Source organism: Archocentrus centrarchus, chromosome 8, assembly GCF_007364275.1.
Source record: "Archocentrus centrarchus isolate MPI-CPG fArcCen1 chromosome 8, fArcCen1, whole genome shotgun sequence".
Classification (NCBI taxonomy): domain Eukaryota; kingdom Metazoa; phylum Chordata; class Actinopteri; order Cichliformes; family Cichlidae; genus Archocentrus; species Archocentrus centrarchus.
This window is the reverse complement of record NC_044353.1, coordinates 29,303,479-29,323,798: the sequence shown is the minus strand read 5'-3', so window position 1 is coordinate 29,323,798 and position 20,320 is coordinate 29,303,479. Positions and strand designations below refer to the sequence as shown.

Below are 20,320 nucleotides of genomic sequence, written 5' to 3'. Positions count from 1 at the left end.
GAAACTGGTTTTATACACTAGTCTCAGCCCAGGTTTTGAGACTCAGTGTATCACTAGACTAGTGTGATGAAATTAATTAAAATAATTAATTAACTATCTTTATTAATACATCACTTTGACAGCAACCTACTCTCACATCAAATCTAATTAGACTTAAACTGGCAATCAGCTGTTGCAGCAGTCAGCAGTAGATAATCAAGGAGATGAAGAAAGTAGACAGGAATACTGGGAGGCTACAGCTAAGAGAGAGGTGGCAAAGTCAAAGGAAAAGGCTTATAGTGAGTTTTATGTGACACTGGACACTAAGGAAGGAGAAGAGGACTTGCATCGATTGGCTAGACAAAGAGCTTGAGCTGGAAAGGATGTGCAGCAGGTTAGAGTGATTAATGAAATGCATTAATGAGTGTGTGCTGAGAGGATGGAAGGAGTACTTAGAGGAGCTGATTAATGAAGAAAATGAGAGAGAGGACACATGGAGGAAAGTTAGTGAATCAGGAAGGGCAGAGGATTAGTAAGGAGGAAGTGAGGGCAGCTATGAAGAGGATGAGTATTTAGTCCAGATGACGTACCTGTGCATGTATACAAATGTCTAGGAGGGCAGTGGACTTTTTAAACCAGATTGTTTAGCACAATCTTGGAGAGTGAGAGGACGCCTGAGGAATGGAGCAGAAGTGTACTGGTACTGATTTTCAAGAACAAGGGTGATGTGCAGAACTGTAGTAGCTACAGAGGGATAAAGTTGATCAGCAATATCATGAAGTTATGGGAAAGAGTTGTTTAAGCTAGATGAAGAAGATAGATGATGAACAGTGAGCAGCAGTATGGCTTCATGCTGAGAAAGAGCACTGCAGATGTGATGTTTGCTTTGAGAGTGTTGATGGAGAAGTACAGAAAAGGTCAGAAGGAGTTGCACCATGTTTTGGTGGATCTCGAGAAAGCATATGATAGGGTATCACATGAGGAAGTCAGCCCCTTCATGTTTGCAGTGTTGATGGGCAGGTTGATAGATGATGTCAGGCAGGAGTCTCTGTGGACTGTGATGTTTGCAGACAACATTGTGATCTGTAGAAGAGAGCCTGAAGAAGTGGAGGTATGCTCTGAAGAGAAGAGGAATTAAAGTCAGTAGAAGCAAGACAGAATACATGTGTGTGAATGAGAGGAAGGCAGGTGTAACAGTAAAGCTACAAGGAGCAGAGACAGTGAAGGTGGATGAATTTAAATACGTGTGGTCAACCGTCCAAAGACAGTCCACAAGAGGAGAGAAGAAGGGAGTGTAGACAGGATGGAGCGAGTGGAGATGAGTGTTGGGGTGATGTATGACAGAAGGATAGCAGCAAGAGTGAAAGTGAAGGCCAAACATCTCTACTTTGGTATTGTTTGTCCTAAAGACATTGTTAAAGAAGTCTTGTTGTTTGTTCAGATGCAACTAAGCCATGCTGCCATGCTCTTTTATGAAAGAAGAGTCTTTTTCCTGTCAACCCTTCCAAACAAGCCACATTTGTTCAGTCTTTTTCTGTCATGAACTTTAACATTTAACAGGCCTGTAGAGTCTGAGATGAAGCTCCTGGTGGTGTGAATTTGCTGGGACATCCACTCCTAGGAAGACTGACAGCTGTCTTGAATGCTAGTGAAATAGAATAGAATAGAATAGAATAGAATGCCTTTATTGTCATTATACAGAATGTACAATGAGATTGGAGGGCCACTCCTGTTCAGTGCCATGCTTTAGAAAGTTTTCTAAAAAATTTTCTAAAATATAAAATAGAACTAAAAATATACAGAAAACAAAACATGTATGTATAAATGTATAAAAATATATACATTGTAAAAACTAAAATATATACATATAATAATTAAGATTGTGAGTATTGCACTTGGTGAATGAATATTGGATATTGCACAATATAGGAGTGATAGATATTGTTATATTGCACAGAGATGTGGGTATTGCACAGTTAGAGTGGGTGAGTTCAGGGTGGTGATTGCTCTGCCAAAGAAACTGTTCTTAAGTCTGTTTGTTCTGGCTTTGGTGCACCGGCAGGGCCGGAGCAGATGAGGTGTCTCAAAGCAAGCAAAGAAACAGTTAAGTTCCCATGCTAGCGACATGCTCAGGTCTTCTGCTGTCACATCACAGCCTCTGTAGTTTATGATGTTGTGTTGTGCTGAATGCCCTGCTACACCTCCCGTGTGTTGTTGCTGGACAGGTGGAACTCTATTCTCCTCCTGTAGTCCGCCTTGGCTTTTTTAATTCCTCTTTTCAGGTCAGCTCGAGCAGCACTATATAGAGCTCTGTCACCTGACCTGAAGGCAGCATCGTGGGTTTCGAGGAGTGAATGGACCTGGCTGTTCATCCAGGGTTTCTGGTTGGGGAAAACCCAGATGTTTTTGTTAACAGTCACATAGTAGGTAGGCTGTCATCTGCGACAGAAATTATATTTCTTACGCAGACTAAGAGTCTTTGGGGTAAATCAGAAACATATGTTTTTATTCTATCAGGCCATATTGGAAAGCATCATCGGGTTTGGAATGTCAGTGTGCAATCTCTCTGTGCAATTAAAAACCAAACTCAACCGAATGGTACAAACTGCAATGAAAGTGATAGGTAAGACCGATAAATCCTCCTTGCATTCCATTTATGAAGAGTCTGTACTCAGATGTGCTCGGATGGTATTGTCTGACCCCACTCACATCCTCAACCTGCAATACGAACTGTTACCATCTGGCAAATGGTTTAGAACCCCGGCTTGTAGACTTAACAGATTTAAAAACTCATTTGTTGCTACATCAATTAGATTATTAAATAAAGTAGGCATATAGTTTTTGTCATGCTCCGATGCTCTAGCTAACTGATTTGTTGGCTCGTTCACTGTAGGAATGTATGTGGGAATCCAACATGTGCAATATGTGTTCTAATGTTTTAATGTTTCTGACTGTTTTTATTGAATTTTTTTTTTAAATTTAATTTAATTTAATTTAATTTAATTTTTTTTTTTTTTTTTTTTTTTTTTGGGGGGGGGGGTTCTTATGCAAAACCACCAAATCTGAATGTATTACACAATATCTAATTCTAATTTTAACCCTGACACCAAGTCTGAACTCCCTGCTGAAGATGTGACAACCAGACAATTTTTTTTTTTTTTTTTTTTTTTGTGAAACCAAACACCAACCCTAACTCCTAATAATTATACCAACCCTTCACCCTCATACACAGGTAGTGGAAGTGGGAATAAACAGAGACCCTACAATACAATATTATCACAATACTTCACTACACTATTATTGCGATATTTTTCATTTTAATTTTGCGATATGCTGAGTATTGCAATATTAAAATTGATCACATTTTTTCAACTGCAAATTATGTCCTCAAAGTTAACCTTTGTCAGTATCTGTTTTAACCAATAAGATAAAGTTATCTCACTTCAGTATTTTTTTGCTGCATAGTGAGATTGTCAAGCATACAACACTGTCACTAAAACCTGCCACAAATGTTGCCACAAGATGGAGTCAGCCTGCGCTTGAATGGGGTCAAGCTGGCAATCACATGCAATCTGCTTCTGATAATACAGCACTTAAATCATCATAAATCACATATCTGTTGCTGCCTGCATGGACAGTAATTCATATGTAACTGTTACACTTGTCCTCAGCAGCCTTCCAGTTCTATAGGAATACAATCAGAATACAACCAGTTGCCACTTGAATCGAGTCCCCTCAAGTTGTGCTCATTGACAAAGACTCATTCAGACTGAAGGCAACATGTGTCAATCTGTGTGCATTTATAAATTATGCAACTATTATTTGCAAACCTTTGACAATCTCTGTGAGAATGACTCCAGCCAGTCCAAGTCAGACTGTGACTGTGGGCAGAAAGACTGCCTCCTATCAGGCAACCTGTGCAATCGCATTGTGATCCAAAGTAATTGTGAGTGCAACATTCTCAAGCTCTGTGCAACCATTTACTCAACATAAGTTGCAATTGATCATATGTGCAAAATTTGTAATAAAATCATCAGGTAGCCACGAATTTTTTGCAGATGCAAGGAGGTTTCTGTCCTATTTTTACTCATGTGACTGAGCCATTAGCTTCCTCTTAATTAGAAGGTAGCTTTGTCAAGCTAAGTGTGTCCAGTGCTGAATGATTTTTTTGGTTGAGCCAATTTCATGTAAGTTTGTTTGGCTAACATTATCTCAGGATGGTGGTGCATGAGATAAGGCCTCTTGTTCCTTGTATTCCCAGAGTATTTTAATGTAGTTAATAAAATATCAATATTTGGTGTCCCTGTATTGATACAATATCGCGATACTATACTGTATCGACATTTTCCCCCATCCCTAGTAGGCAGGGCTGTCCTAAAAAAAACTGGAATGCATGGGAATGCCTACTCAGGAAAAACTCATAAACATCATAAAAGAAACACAGTAATAAAGAGGAAAAACAAGATGGTGTGCAGACAGATTTAAAAATATAGACTTCAGTTTATTGCACAATCGTTGCTGGAGACTGAGGAGTGTGAGAGCCTGTCTGTTACACAGGACACTAATGTCACACCGACGTGTGAACTACAGCACAGGAACAAACTGTCTGAGTTCGTGCACATTAACTGGCAAGCACGCAGACTGGATAATGAGGCACTCTGGGAATGCTATCAGCTTCCCGTCGGTGCAACAGGAGAAAGTAAACTGGAAAACATACAGATTTCATGCTTGCATGGGTTCTGCAGGAGAGCTCATACACACATGTGTACATACATGGTCTGGAAATCTAAATAAATAACCCTGGAGGATAACTGCAGACCAGCAGTGACAGTATTACCACCTGTTAGTTAGTTTCATTTGGCTGCAGTTCAGCTACAGTAATGCCTGCATTAGTGAACATGAACTTCCAGTAGATGGAGCCACACTCACTCGTTTGACACATTAAGAAAGCCATGCAGATATGGAGAGACAATAACAGACAGACCCCCCAGAAAGCTCCCTTCATCCTTAAAGAAAGGGCTTGTCTCATTACCTGTACACAAAGACCAGTGTCATTATAAGGATCCACAGAATAACAGCAATCATTAATAATCAGCATATAACAACACAGGTAATCCATTATAAACAGGTTGTTAACAGGCTGTCCGGCACCTGTGTAATATTTAAAAAAACAAAACAAAAAAAAAAAACAAAAAAAAAAAACAGTTTTGTTAGTGATTTTTTTGTTATACATCATGTCATATTTTTTTTCATTAAACATACAGACAAAAGGACAAAGACCAATTTTCTGACCGGATTCCACTCCTGTAACATGGTTTTCAGAGAAATCCTCCACCTTCCTTCGCCCTTGTGTCCAGCCTGCCAGGTGGGTTCCCAGCATGAACAGACCAAACTAAAGAGGGCAGGTGAGTCTCGTAGCCATGTTGCAGACAGCAGAGGTCAGGCCTCAGATGTTACAGCTACTGTTATGGCACCCTGAGAAGCGGGAGACTCAGGATGTTGGAGTGAGCCCTCCATTACAGCGGATCAGAGAGCCATTTTGACAAACACAAACTGACTTCACTGTTACGTATCCTTCGGCTGATAATGCATAGATAGACCAGTGGTAGTCACGAGGTATTCACATGCCCACCAAGATTCCCCTGCTATGGTCGCGAATATCTTTTCTGTGTATCTAAAAAAAAAAAGCAGTTACATTTAAATGATCAGAAGCATTCTTAGTTAGGGCCACAAAAAGGTCAAAGAACTCTACATTACAACTGAGACCAATGCCAGTATTTTTTTTTTTCCAGTGTTGTTCACATATACATGGTCATTGCTAATCAAGCACATAAACGATAGCAATCTAAAGCTCCACATCAAGCCACGCCTCCATCCCTCGCCACCCGCCAAGCACCAGGCGTTCATAGACGATGTTTTCTGGGCTAAATCTGATTGGCCAGTCCTTAGCCTTTAAAAAGATGTCCCCTTTATGTCACAATTTGGTTAAAAGGTAGAAGGTGAAAAGTTCACACCGCTACAAAGGCTGGAATTCACATTTTCCCATCTTCTGTTTATTAGAGGTATAAAAGACGTCTAAATGGCACACAGCCTGCGAGGCTAAACTTAGGTTAAATCTGCAATTTCAATATTGACCAAAATAAGTGAGTTTAGGTCTGAACTGCTGGTTCTCTGAGGAGTTTGGAGAGGCATTTCTTTCCAACCAAATTTAGCTGTAAAAGGGAATCTTTTTCTCAACACCTTTCCATCTTTCTAACCAAATCTCAACTTTGTGTAAAGTCTTCAACATCTTTTGAGTCTTCACTGGGTGGGTAATCCCATTCCTTCCCATCTTCCTTAACCAAATCTGTGTGTTAAAATGAGTCACTGTATATTCTTCTGCACTGTCTGTGTATATAATGTACATAAATGTATTTACATTATTTATAGGGACTTTAAACGTGTTTCAGAATTGACTTGAATTCAAAGCCCTTTGGAGAACGATGAACAGTGCAGTTTGTTTTGATCGCGATGTATTGCCTCTGATCTGTTCAATCCTCTTACTTTAGGGGTAACACCACCCTCCAAACCCCACCCCCAACTACCCACACAATCATTTCCAGGGGCGAGTGAATGATCTGTTGCTGGCTACAGTGAACTAACAATCAGCTAACACTATGAGACATCAGTTTCTGTTTCACAGCTACTTTCATGCAAATTTTTTTTTCATTCAGTGGCCAAAAATACATTAACTTCAGCTTTTACATTGTACTTATAATCATTACTGTCAGAGTGAGACTAGCAGACAAACATCTGACTTTTTACCAGGGCGAGGCGAGGGGCTGGTTGGGGTTAATGTATGCCATACAGACTCTGGGAAATCCTTCATCTGTGAGTCAGTGTCACAGAAAGCAGACGTTGCTAATTGGCGAGATGAAGTGGGGCCGACATGATTGGTATCTAGTCAGTGGGAAGCTGTGACTATCATGAGAAACAAACCCAATGCCTTAAATAAAACAAAAAGAAATACATTTTCAGTATGAAATGAGGCTTCAGAAGCCAGTCTTGAACATGACTGAAGAGTGCAACGCTTACTTTTACACTTGAAATACCACAACAGAAACAAGCCTGAACACACGCACCAAGGTGCAGTGACTCATACATGACAGGAGGGCGGGATAAGAGGGGTTCATTCCTGCTTACGTAAGCCAGCTTAGTGTATCCTCCACAACTTTAAAAAGACTAATAAATGTCAAACATCTTTTCAGGCTTTATGAAAAGTGCAAGCAAGTACAGATAAATAAATAAAGAATGTGGCAATAACAACTGACCATTAACATTTCAGGTCAATATATATATATATATATATATATATATATATATATAAATAAACATCTAAATACAGTACAACTACATTCATGCCTGAGGACATAAATAACTTCAGAATAGACGCCTGTTTTAAAGGTCACATTGCAGCTATTTTCTCGCTGAGCTGCAACGTGTAAAGACAGATCTTTTTCAACAGTATTACTGTGTGACTGAGAAGTCACATATTGTTGGGGGGTGCAGAGAAAATGCAGAGCTAATCCTCCAGATTTGCATGGTTTAAATAAAAGAATGGATTTTCTTTGACCTCTTATTAGATCTGTCAGCCGGAGTGATCCTGCACTGCAATGATGTAAACTGCCCAAGCAAGTGAAACTAAAATTAAAATAAATGCATCTGAATAAAACAATCAGTAAATATAATCTATTTCTTTAGTATATAATTTTATTAGGGGTGGGACTCGATTAAAAAATTAATCTAATCAATTAGGAGCTTTGTAATTAATTAATCGAAATTAATCGCATTTTAATCGCATTTAAATATTTAACATGATAAATATTAATTTAAGTTTGGTTGATGAATGAATCAATATACATAAGCTTAAACTTCAAAATTTTGTTTATTTTCCCCACCAGTCTACTACACAGACCAATGAAGGGCGGAAGTGCTCCTGTGATAAGCAAACACCTGAAATTAAAGTTAAGCATCATAACTGGATAGTTTTAGTCAACAATAATGTCTCAGTATAGTTGGAAATTAATCATTCTCTCAGCTGAATTCCTTGATGTTGAAATGTGTTATGCTTGTTTTAACAGCTTATTTTGAATAAAGACTTAAAATTAAACCACAAAAAGGAGAAAAGGTTTGTTCTCCGTTTAACCAGCTGTTTTTACACAGCTGTGCTTCGCACTCACGGTTGCTAGGCGACATGAGCTAGGCAGAGGTGAGGGCAGGTGACGCTGATATGAAGGCTAGCTGCTCACTTCCGGCCTTTGGGGTCTTCGTGGGCTGCGAGGTCTACGTAGGCCGGGTCCTTTGAACGATGCGGCCCCTGAATTTTTGACATCGTGCGTCGATATAATCTGTATGCCTGGAACTCGTGCACTGAGAAACGTTCCACGGTGCAAAGTGCGATTAAAATGCGTTAAAATGTTTAATTCGTTAATTTCCCCGTAATTAATTAATCGAAATTAACGCGTTAAAGTCCCACCCCTAAATTTTATGCATTTGGGGCCCAAAGACAAATAATTACAAACAGCATTAATAAGTGGCTACCCACCTACTTTTCAGTGCTGCCACATATCGGCCTATATCTATATATGTGCGCACTGTGGGCATGTCAGTGTAAAACAATGCACATTGGATGGCTTTTATACACAACAAACGGGCAGAAGACTCACAAAGCGCTCAGCCTCTGCCTTTAAAAAATAATTACATCTCGCACAAATGGAGACTGTGGTTTTCCAAAAGGAGGTCATAATAAATGTAAATGCAGCTCATAAACATCACTTTCTTTTCTGATTTAAAAATGCCTGAATTTCTTTGGCACTGGTGCAAACAATACAGAACGATCCCGTCTGGTGGTCCGAGCCACCTAAGCAAGTAAACTCATCGCTGACATGCTTCAGGAATGAACCCCTCGCCCACCTTCACCATGGTGACAGTGAGGACCATTCAAACGAACAAAGAAGAGGCAGTGGCAGAAAACAAGGAAATACACAGTCCTGTAAAATTCAGTCGGTTGGACGAAGTTAAAACTCTTAAAAGTGCTTTGTACATGTTGTATAAAAATAAAGGTGCATGGGTGTGCGTGCTGTGTGTGTGACGTGAGATATGGATGGGCTGCACAGGTGGAGACAATTACTGTGATATCATTTGGAAGCGGGGCTATTAAACTTGTTTGGGGACAGGGAGCCTTTTACCCCAGGAATACACCAGTGACCATTTCTCATGCATTGGCTAACAAACTGATGGGAAGGGGGGGTCAGGAGCTTTTGATTTGGTCTGCATAAGGTGTTTAATTTCTAAAATAGTGCTGGGCGGTATGACCACAAATTTGTACATTGCTGTATTTGTTAAGATTCTGTCTGTTTGTCTGTATTCAACTGTATTATTACTATTAGTATTATCAGAATTTTTTCTGTATGATCAATTCTTTATATATTAATGGCATTATCTTCTGTCTGGCGTATAAATATAAAACATTTTCATGTCGTCACCTCTCTTCTTAACCTACATGTATGAGCACAGCGAGACAGCGGTGAGGTGTGCAGTAGGAGTGACATTGGTTCAAGAGGGGTGGAAATGAAAGTCAGAACAAACAAGGCAGAATACATGTGTGTGAATGAGAAGGAGGCAAGTGGGAAGGTTGAAGATGCAAGGAGTAAAGGTAGTCAAGGTGGGTGAGTTTAAATACCTGGGGTCAACCATCCAAAGGAACAGCACAAGAGAGGTGAAGAAGAGAGTGCAAGCAGGGTGGAGCGGGTGGAGACGAGTGTCTGGGGTGATTTGTGACAGAAGGATAGCAGCAAGAGTGAAAGGGAAGGATTACAAGATGGTAGCGAGACCTGGATCAGAATGGAAGAGACTGCAAATTCCCAGCTTTTTTGCTCAGGAATTTTACTCCCCCCTCACCCAGCCTCTTAATTTGTTTTAATTAAACCTTCAGTGGCCCTTACACACAGTGGTAACCATGAGTTTGAAAAGTTAATTGAGACCCCATCTCAATCCACTCCGAAGCAGTGCACATCCAAACCCTTTCAAAAGCCACACTAAGTGTGCCTGTTCACTGGTATAGGCCTATTTGAAATATTCACATAAATTAAATTACAACCAGCAACCACCCAGCACTGTTTCAAAATTGACAAGACACCTTTGCTGTTCCGGGGTCTGACTTCCTGTCCACCTCATCTGCTCTGTGCATCTGAACACAGCTTCCATAAAAAAATAACTCAAGACACAGAGCAGGTTCTGGGACGTGCTGCGGCCTGTCAGGTGGATTCACAAGTGTTGTCTTGAGTGGGCGAGCTCAGCTTCAGACCTGGAACACGACACCAGCAGGCTCGGTGTATTCCTGAAGTTACAGGCAAGAACATTTTACAGGGTCCTGCTCATAATTCCAACACTGGCAATCCGCATGCTTACTACCATTTGTACTTGTACATGTCAACATTATATGTCAACATTATAAAACATAAAATCTAATATTTTTTGATACATATCTGTGTCAGTTTCGACTGGTCCAAAGATAACGGGTGTGATTAAAGGACACAGTATACTTGATTTGTTGGATAAATAGTCTCCATTTGTAAATATCCGATTTTTAAGATTAGAACATATTTTAAAAAATTTAAAGGAAATTTATCAATGGTTTTTTTGGCTGTGGGTCATGGACCCTACTTTCAGAACCACCAGTTTAGACCGTTTTAATCAGCTACATGAAGTAATGCTCTATCATTCAAGCAGTAACCTTTACCTAAGACGTTATAGGGTTTAAAACTAGGTTAATAAGTTGACTTTTTAAATTTTTCTACTTTTTTAAGTGTTTGTGTATGAATGTGTGTGTGTCTGTATTCACTCTTGCGTCCATGTTTGTGGCAACTGAGCAAGTCAGAATGGTTGTGCGTGTTACTCGACATACTTTTACCTGCATTTGCACAAATCAAGATGGATGAAGATATGAACATTCTGAGTTTGAGCATATGAAGTGAACACATGCACAGCATCAGTTCCCATGATCCCCTGTCCTTACCCATCCCTTTCCAGACACCCCCCTCCCCCCTGAAGTCTTTTAGTGGGGTATGTTCCAGTGCTCCTTGTTAGGGGCTGGGGGGGGGGGCTGCTGTGTGGGTCAATCTGAGGGACAGTCGTAGCTGGTGATCCACAGCAGGTCGTCCAGCACGCCCCAGTGCAGGTAAAGGATGGAGATCACCACCAGTACATGCATGATCTGGTGGCTGTTGCACCAGTAGTCAAAGAGGCCCGGCCAAAAGCGCTCCGGGATGCGCGTGATGTTGATGACCCCGCCCAGCACGGCCAGTGCGTCCATCATGAGAAAGTGGCGTAGCGAGGTGGGACTGCCGCCACCCAGGCCTACCCAGCGGAGCAGGAAGAAGGAGAAGCGAAACAGCGCTTGCCAGGCAAAGGAGCGCAACCGCCGAACGCTGCTCCGAGCTGTGACGGCGCAGTAGATGGCGTGGCTGGACAGCAGGATGTAGACTAACAGGGCCACAGTGCGGATGAATGGGTAGCACAGCAGCGTGGTGTAGACGATTGGCAGCGCTCCTAAGACAGGAAAACAAGCACAGGGAAGTCAGACCAACGATGAAACCATGCCTCATAAAAAGCACAAAGGTCGAATTGTTAACCTGTGTGTGCATTTTGTGTTTTGGGGCTGATTTTGATGCTTTCATCAATCACAGTTCAACTGTGACAAAAACTGGCTGAAACAAACTCTCAACAAGTATTATTATTATTTATTTTATTTTTTTATTACAGCCTGTTTTCACATTACAGGAAGTGTACAATGAGGTTACTGAAACAAAAAGGCTGTTCTCTGTTCTGGAAAACAGGAAGGCAACATTTGCAGTGCAGAGCTTTACAGCATGAGCATTACACTCACATTTGCCACTGAAAACAGAAGCATGTGGACTCTAAAATGTATCTATGAGCATGAGTGAATAGAAACGATTATAAAATCTGGCCCAAGAAGCCTCGGTTTTTCTCAATAAAAAGCCTGGTAACACAACAGTGAAGACCATGCTGTCATTATGGTTCTGCAGCCTCTCCTCTCTGACACACACACACACACACACACACACACACACACACACACACACACACACACACACACACACACACACAGCAGGTAGCACCATAACTGAGAAGGTGGACCCAGGTGGAGTGAAATCATTTTACTAGAGTTAATAACAGCAGCATTCATTAATCTGATCATAGTCAAAACCTGTTTGGGTAAAAAGCTAATAAGGGTCCGTCATCAAACTACCTGCCTAACAAGCTTAAATCTGTCAGGACAGCAGAAGCTTGTGTGCTTCCTCCTGTTTTCTGTGTTCTCCTGTGTCCAGCGTTATTTATCTTTTAGTTGCTTCATGTTTTATTGTGAAGTTTAGTTTTCCATCCATCCATCCATTCACTTCCGCTTATCCTGTTCAGGGTCGCGGGGGGGCTGGAGCCTATACCAGCTGACATAGGGCGAGAGGCAGGGTACACCCTGTACAGGTCGCCAGCCTCTCGCAGGGCCAACACAGAGAGACAAACAACCATCCACACTCACATTCACACCTATGGGCAATTAAGAGTGGCCAGTAAGTGCATGTCTTTGGACTGTGGGAGGAAAACGGAGTACCCGGAGAAAACCCACACAGACACGGGGAGAACAAGCAAACTCCACAGAGACAGAGAGGCCCAGGCCAAGGTGGACTTGAACCTAGGCCTCCCAGATGGTATTCTAACTGTGAGGCAGCAGTGCTAACCACCGCGCTGCCCAAGTTTAGTTTTCTCATGTGGTTTTTTTTTGTTTTTTGGGGGTTTTTTTTGTTTTTTTTGGGGGGGTGGGGGGTATTTCCTGCCTTTGTTTAGTTTCCCTTCTTTTCTGATTTCTCACCTTAGTTATTCTCACCTATGTCTCATTTCCCAATCAGCCCTATGTTTGTCACTATCTTCATTTTTCCTTACCCTTTCCCTTAACCATGTCTTGTTCCCTTATTTTGGAGTTCTGTTATTTACTTGCTGATTATCCTGCAACTTGTCTGTACAGCTTTTTCCCGTAAGTCCATTAATATTTCTTTTGTTTTACTCCCTGCCTGTCATACATTTGAGTCTGTTAAAGGACCTCAGCTCAACTAATCCTGACACAGTTTTCTTTACGCTCACAGAAGTTCAATAAGGAGGATCTGTAGGCACTCGTCTGCCTGTATTCCTGGGGATCTGGGCTGCTACTCTGTTCTTTTTGTTTCTTCAACCCTCCTCCTTCCCATGTCTACCAAATCGTGGTTGTTCAGAGTCTCTTGACTTTGCTAGAACTCTGCTCTGAAACTTAAATTTCAGGGTGTTTGCTAGAAAAGTTTTTAGATCTGGCAGCTGCAACAATGAATTTAAGGGGATGGGGTAATTCAGCACAATTAAATGCTTTAATGATATTTACTAATTGCTAGGTGGGTGATTGCGCAAGCCAAGCACAGGATGTCACAAGCTAGTGTGCTACTAGTGCCAGCCCTGGATAAACCGGCAGGGTTGTGTTAGGAAGGGCACCTAGCATAAAAATCCTTGCTCATTCCAATATTTGGATGCTTATGTCCCGCTGTGGCGACCCCTGGAAAACTTGCAAATGAGCAAGAAGAACACTAATTGATAATTGTGCAGTGGCACACAGAACAGACCTGTGTACATGCAGCTCTGCACACACATGAAAAGAGATGAGGGGGACACCGAGGAGATTATTTCCTGCCACCTGCATAAAGAGAAAGTTTAAAACATATTTAACCTTGTTAATATTATACACTGATGAATAATTTAGCCTACCTTGATTAGTGGGCACAAGTGGATGGATATCAGCTAATTAGGTAAAACAGTAGTAAGTTTCATGTTTAATCTCTTTTTAGACTTTCTTATTGATTTTCCAAGTAATTTTTTTTGGTTAAAAACAGTTAACATGAACAGCAGGCCTCTAAGACACATTAGCTAGCATAAGGATTTTAGCTTTGATCCTAAAGATTCATAAAGATAAATAAAAACGCTGGTAAAACGCTGGCACAACCTGAAAGGTTATTCCCATGCTTCGTCACAGTATTAATAATTAATGTACTGTACTATCAATATCTGTGTAGTAGGCAAATCTAAAAGCCTTGTTCAAAGTACACAAGTCCATAAATAAAAAATAATGCACCTGTCATTTTTTCTTACAATAGGGCGATGTAGGCAGCATAGACAGATCAATAATCATTTCAGAGCTCGGATCATCGCTTGCATTAGACAACTGAGTCAGTGTGTTGTGACAAATCAATACTCGTACACCTCCGAGCAAAACACTTGCACGGTAAATCACTGACAATCAATTCCATCCTGGAAAAAAACAGATCAGCAATAAGAGAACGATGGCTGAACCCGCGAAGCCTCACCCAGCGTGTTGATCATGCAGATTCCACACACGTCCAGCTTGAGGAGGGTGTGGTAGACTGGTTCCCCTCCCTCATGGTTCATGAAGAGGTGGTAGAGAACAGAGCCAAGCTGAGGTGACAGGCAGGCCAGGAAGTGCACCACGCCTAACCACGTCACGCTGATCTGAGACCAGGGGATGTTAAGAGGCAGCAGCACCAGGAAGCAAACCAGAGGAATGCCTGGAGAGTGAGCAGGGAGAGAAACAGGGGGAGTGGTGGTCATTAAAGAAGGATTTACCTTAAAGCCTACCACACAACAGAAGACTTTAAGAACACTTATAAAACAATAGGTCTGGCTCCTTCTCACATATGAAGAATGCGGTATAGCTCAAAAGTTTTTAGTTGGCCTGGAGTCAGCCCCATAGATACATACATACATAGATAGATAGATAGATAGATAGATACATACATAGATACATAGATAGATGGATGGATGGATGGATGGATGGATGGATGGATAGATAGATAGATAGATAACATACTTAACAAATCTGATGGCATGTAATTAAAACTACTAGAGCACTATCTTTTCAGGGATTACTTCTGCTTGTGAGTGTCCAACGGATGATGTTGCCTGAGGTAATATGCACGCACACTGGTATGAAAACCATCCGCTCAACTCTGACAAAAGCAAATTAAGGTGTCGTGTTTATGGTGATGGATTATCTAGCTCAGGAGTTTCTGGAACCGGGGCTGCTTTTTCACACTGTACAAGAATGAGTAGCTGTGAAGGGCTGCTGAGTGTGCACAGACACCAGCAAGAAGAACCGAAGGGGAAACCTACATGATTGGCACCAACCTATCAGTGATTCCCCATTGAGAGAAAGCCAACGCTCCCACTAAGCTCTAATCCTGATGCAGCGAAAGGCCACACTGCTAATGGCAGCTCCCATTTAAGTTTCTGTTTGGCAGGGACTTTGGCGCTGACTGCTACGTGAGCAAAATGCAGACCTTGAAATCTGATCTGCTTACATACAGCTGTTATCACTCTGAGACACACCTACAGCACTCCCTTTCCCTCATTTCTGCTCTTGCTGAAGTCAAGGCAGGTGATACAAGGAATGGCATGCTACAGTAACACATCTATTTTAAGTGCGTTATCTCACACACACACACACACACACACACACACACACACACACACACACACACACACACACACACACATACACACACACACACACACACACACGCCAGCATTTGCCCTGAGCTGGCGAGTTGAAGTCAGGCGTGGACACAGCGGCGGGACAGAGGACCTGAGTACGTGAGCTGTGGGCAGGATGTTTTCAGTTTATATGCAAAACAAGTCAGCTCATGAAAGGTAGCTGAAATGTTACTGCACAGTAAAAAGAAGAATTACAAGCACAGCTCAGCTGCTTTTTCTCAGATGTGGAAAAAAGCAGACAAAAAAAAGCTCATTAGATTAAACATTAGTGTGTTAAGTTGAGGTCACATGCTAAGCTGACATCACTGGAGTGCAATAAAGACATCCAGAGCCACTTAGCTCATAATCACTGCTGCTGTTTAACTGCACTGTGACTGCTGGATGCTGGAGCGCCAGAACAAAGTTAAATTGCACCATCCAGATTGCACATTGACAGGAAAGGAGAGAGCAAAAGACACAAGTCATGCTGCTGAGTGCCACACTGCAGGCTGTCTAATCATCTCGGTGTCAAAACAGAAAAAAAAAAAACTACCATGCAAACTGACAACAGGCCTCGATCTCACCTTTGGCTGCACAGACTAACACGTTGCTGCAATTAATCTGGGCTTGCACCAAAATATAAAAAGAACTGAATATTGTGCAACCGCAACATTCGGGAGCAGATGAGAAACACAGCTCTTCTTGGCGTTTTCCATTAAGTGCGATTCAGCTGAACAAACCCTGATGTCAAACTGCTTTTTAAAAATTCAGTCCACGTTTAAGCTGCTTGCTTGCAAGCAGAAAGACTTGGGGAAATATGGCCTTTTCTTATCACTTATCAACAAAATTCCCTCTTTGCAAATCTGCCACGCACTCAACCTCTAATCAAAAGAAGAATGCACCTTTAAATGTCTTTTTGAAAAGTTTCAAAAAAGGTGAGAAAGTGACAGCTTTTGAAATAGAGCCCTTTGTATCAGTTGGGCAGTACTGGTGTAAATCAGGTGCATCAAACTCATTTAATTTCTGATTTTAAGTGGGCCGGATTAGGGATGCACTACTTTGATATTTGGATTGGATATCAGTTAAATCCTGACTCAAAAAAGCTAAACTGACCAAAGGGCCAAAGTCTTTTCACAACCATACACACTGCCTACCTGGTGGCCATTCCATAAAGTGCAGGTTTGAGGCACTTCCACACAAGTTTTGCTTTTCAGACCCAGTGAGCTCAGGTGGAGTGAAAGAAAAAAGTTCAAAGAATCCAAAACAGCAGCATTGTTCCTGTAATCACCATTAAAACCTTTACTGGGAAACAGCTGGAGAGAGCCCTTCATCAAAACACCTGATAAAAAAGCGCCAATGTGAAGAAAAGCAAGGATTATTGCTGCTGCCATCTACAGTAAAGCTACAGAAGTTGAAACGAAATATGCAGATGAACTGTTAAGTCTGTTACGATGTTAAAATCAGGCAGCTTGCTGAATGGCAGTGATACCTGCAGCAAGCAGGGGGGATATTCTTATTTAAGTACACGTTTAATAGTGGAAACGGTGGGTCTTAGATTGCTTAGGTTTAGTCAAACTCCTGATCAGACTGTGATCACCACATTTGCTGTACACAGGTGTGCAACCGCATAAGAAAATGACTATGCAAAGTTGATCCAAGGTTATTTCTTTGCAGGCAAGATATCAGGGAGCTAACGTTTAAACCAGCAATGAGACGTATACAACATGATGGAGTTTTATCAGTGTGAATCCTGACTGAAAGAATAGTTTAAAACTATCAGTGATTAGCAAAGACCATTTATTCTTACAAAGCTAAAAAAAAAAAAAAAACTGTTTAAATGGAGGCTGATTTTGCCCTCCAAGTCCCATTTCTTCCTCACTGTGAGGATTAAAGCTTATTCATTTAACACTACCTGGCAGACAATCAAAGCCAAAGTATCATATTGTAGCTGGGAAAAGTTGTACCTTTGAAAAACACCTTGAAATTGTTATCCTTTCTTTTAATGCACAGAGATTAAAGCATATTCTTTAAAGCATCCCCATTTCAGGGTTTTTCCTGCATTAAAATGAGCCTTTGGAGGGTGACTGCACACAAGCACAATTAATAGCATATAGGTAAGATAAGGACTCTTTGTTACCTCAGTTTATACAAGTTCATTCATTTTCATGTTATTTTTGGCAATTTATTATAAATTTATTTGAAGCTTGAGTAAGTTAAACCCTATTAAAAATATTAGAAATATTTCACCAAGAGAAAATCACTATTTTTTTTTAATCAGCCCTGTTAAAATCTGCATTTAATAAAACATCCATGTACAAAACTGAAGAATGACCTGAGAAACCTTAAGTGTAATTTCAACAATATGCCCCAGTTTTTCCACATTCCTCCAGTCTAATATTATTAAAAAAGAAGTGTGACAGTACAGTGGACAGGGCTGGAACCCATCACCTTACTTTACTGTGGTATGGCAGACAGTAAGAAGGCTGTAAAACTGAGCTTGGCTTGGACTGAAATAACAGTTTGGACAAACATTTTCATGATATGAGGACGTGATCCAGCTTCCTGCTGCAAAACATAATAAAAATGTCAAATTTACCATATGCCCTTAAATTTACTGTATGCACCTGACTAAGCATTTGTTACCTTTGGTGGCCAAACTGGAGTTGCAAACATTGGCTGATGACAGCTTTTCAAAGTGGATGATTTGCTGCTTTTGTTGTCACACATCACTGAAAACTGAATAAACTGGTAATAGTGGCCCAATCTTATTTTATGCTTGAGAGTGAATTTGTTTATTTTGAATTGTTAAAAACCAAAAAATGTCTTAGCATGCTGGTGATGACTGAAGATGGTTTTTAATCATTTTTGGGGTTTATGAGTCTGCTGCCTTTTGGTCCTAAAGCTTGAGACTTCAAGCAGGATTATTTCTTTAGTACTCTTGGCTCTGGTTTCTTGTAAGCCTATTGGGGTTGGCCAGATTGTCTTATGCATAACAGAATAATTTAAAAAAAAAAATCAGTCAATCAATCAAACCATGCTATGCTTTTGTGTTCTGTTACTGAAAGTTTAACATGAATAATACTGGAGAGCTGCAAAAGCAATGATAACTGTAAATTTCCGTCATCTGGAGTGGGGTTGAATAAAGTAAAAACAACAAAAAAACTAGAGTCTGAGTCCTGTGCGCCTACACGAAAGCTTCCCAGCCAGTGTTGCAGAGTCTGGCATCCTTCTGCAGGTGCAGGGTGTATCACCCAGTCTACACAAATCTCCCCTGCTGACTAAGCACTCCAACCTGCTTTTGTTGTACTCACCGTGAGTGTATATGTTTCCAAGTTCATTGTGCAGGTAAAACAAGCTTCTGATGCAGTCCTGCACGGAGGAGATTGGCCGGTATCCCGTTAGGACGTATTTGTTGAACTGAAGATGTGGAGGTGAATTCGCCCAGTCCAGCAGCCTGGGTCCGTTTAAAAATGCCATAGCAAAGAGGACGGTTAAAAGGACGCCGCCGAATAAGTAAAAAACTGACTGTACACCTATATACACGTTCAGTAAGATTATTGCGACTAAAACTTTATGGGAAACCATTGGTATTGGTTGTGAGTGTTTTTAAATTTATTTTGTGCTGTTAGCCGCCTAGCTCGGCGCTAGCTAGCTCGGGACAAGTCTCTTAGCGTTACCCGGCAACGGTGTGTGCGCGCCGCCGCTGCTCACTTTGAACCGCCGGTACCTGTGCGAGTGTCATCCGCAAGGCTGGAGACAGACGCGGCCAGCCACAGGCATGATGCAAGCTCCCGGCGGTCATCACATTTGGCATCTAAAGTGTCCGTGTGGCACCTAGAAGTGCTGGGCGGTTGAGAGGCGAAGGATTTGCGGTCATGTTAAAGCCATTTCCCCGTTAGTTAGCATTCCGGTGCAGCGGCGCGGGCAGGGATGCTGGGAGAGCCGCCCCAGCATCCAACTCCAGATGATGCTAGCTTGATCCCAGCGGTCAGATGTGAAATAGAGGACTAGCAGGTTACACCTTCATTGTAATGAAGGCAGGCGGGCGTTGTATGTTCAAGCCAGCCCCTTCGATGCTTCTATGTTTCGTAATGCTGCTAAAAAAAAAAAAAATTCAGAGGAGATCCGTGATTGTGAAGCGGAGATTTTGAAGGACTGCGGGCTAGCAAGCCGGGAAGTCGGCTACCAGCGTCCGGTGGATGGGGATGTAAAAGCGGATACTCGAGCCGCCTTACTCTAAACATCCATAGTCTGCTTCATACGGCGAGCGTTCAGTGTCTTCGTCGGGTGTTTGATCCGATTATAATCCAGCATTATTTCTGTCTGGCTGTTTTCCTTGAGGTGCGGAGTCCTCTCCGGCGGCCTCGAGTCTTCCCTGCATCGTCTTCCAAGAGTCAAGTTGCACGGACTGCAACCTGGACACTTCCGGTCCGTGTTTTCAAAATAAAACCCAGGAAAGTTAATCATAACTTCTACAACTAAACCACAAAGTAAAACAATGAGTGAAAAATGCACTGCGGAGGTGGAGGTATGCTTTGTACAGAAAAGGAATGAAAGTCAGTAGAAGCAAGACAGAAAACGTGTGTGAATGAGAGGGAGACAGGTGTAACAGTGAAGGTACAGGGAGCAGAGGCAGAGAAGGTGGATGAGTTTAAATACCTGGGGTCAGCCATCCAAAGCAGTGAAGAGTGCACAAGAGGGATGAAGAAGACAGCGC

The 20,320-nt window shown here is 41.6% G+C and overlaps 1 protein-coding gene across 1 annotated transcript; it reads right to left on the bottom strand.

Moving 5' to 3' along the window:
* Positions 1-8,174: 8,174 nt before the first annotated feature.
* paqr4a (progestin and adipoQ receptor family member IVa) lies at positions 8,175-20,020 on the bottom strand. Its single transcript, XM_030736141.1, has 3 exons — positions 18,915-20,020; positions 14,421-14,639; positions 8,175-11,568 (listed from the first exon to the last, which is right to left on the bottom strand). The coding sequence occupies exons 1-3, from the start codon at positions 19,186-19,188 to the stop codon at positions 11,135-11,137; spliced, it is 927 nt and encodes a 308-aa protein (XP_030592001.1). The 5' UTR covers positions 19,189-20,020; the 3' UTR covers positions 8,175-11,134.
* Between the last annotated feature and the right edge of the window lie 300 nt (positions 20,021-20,320).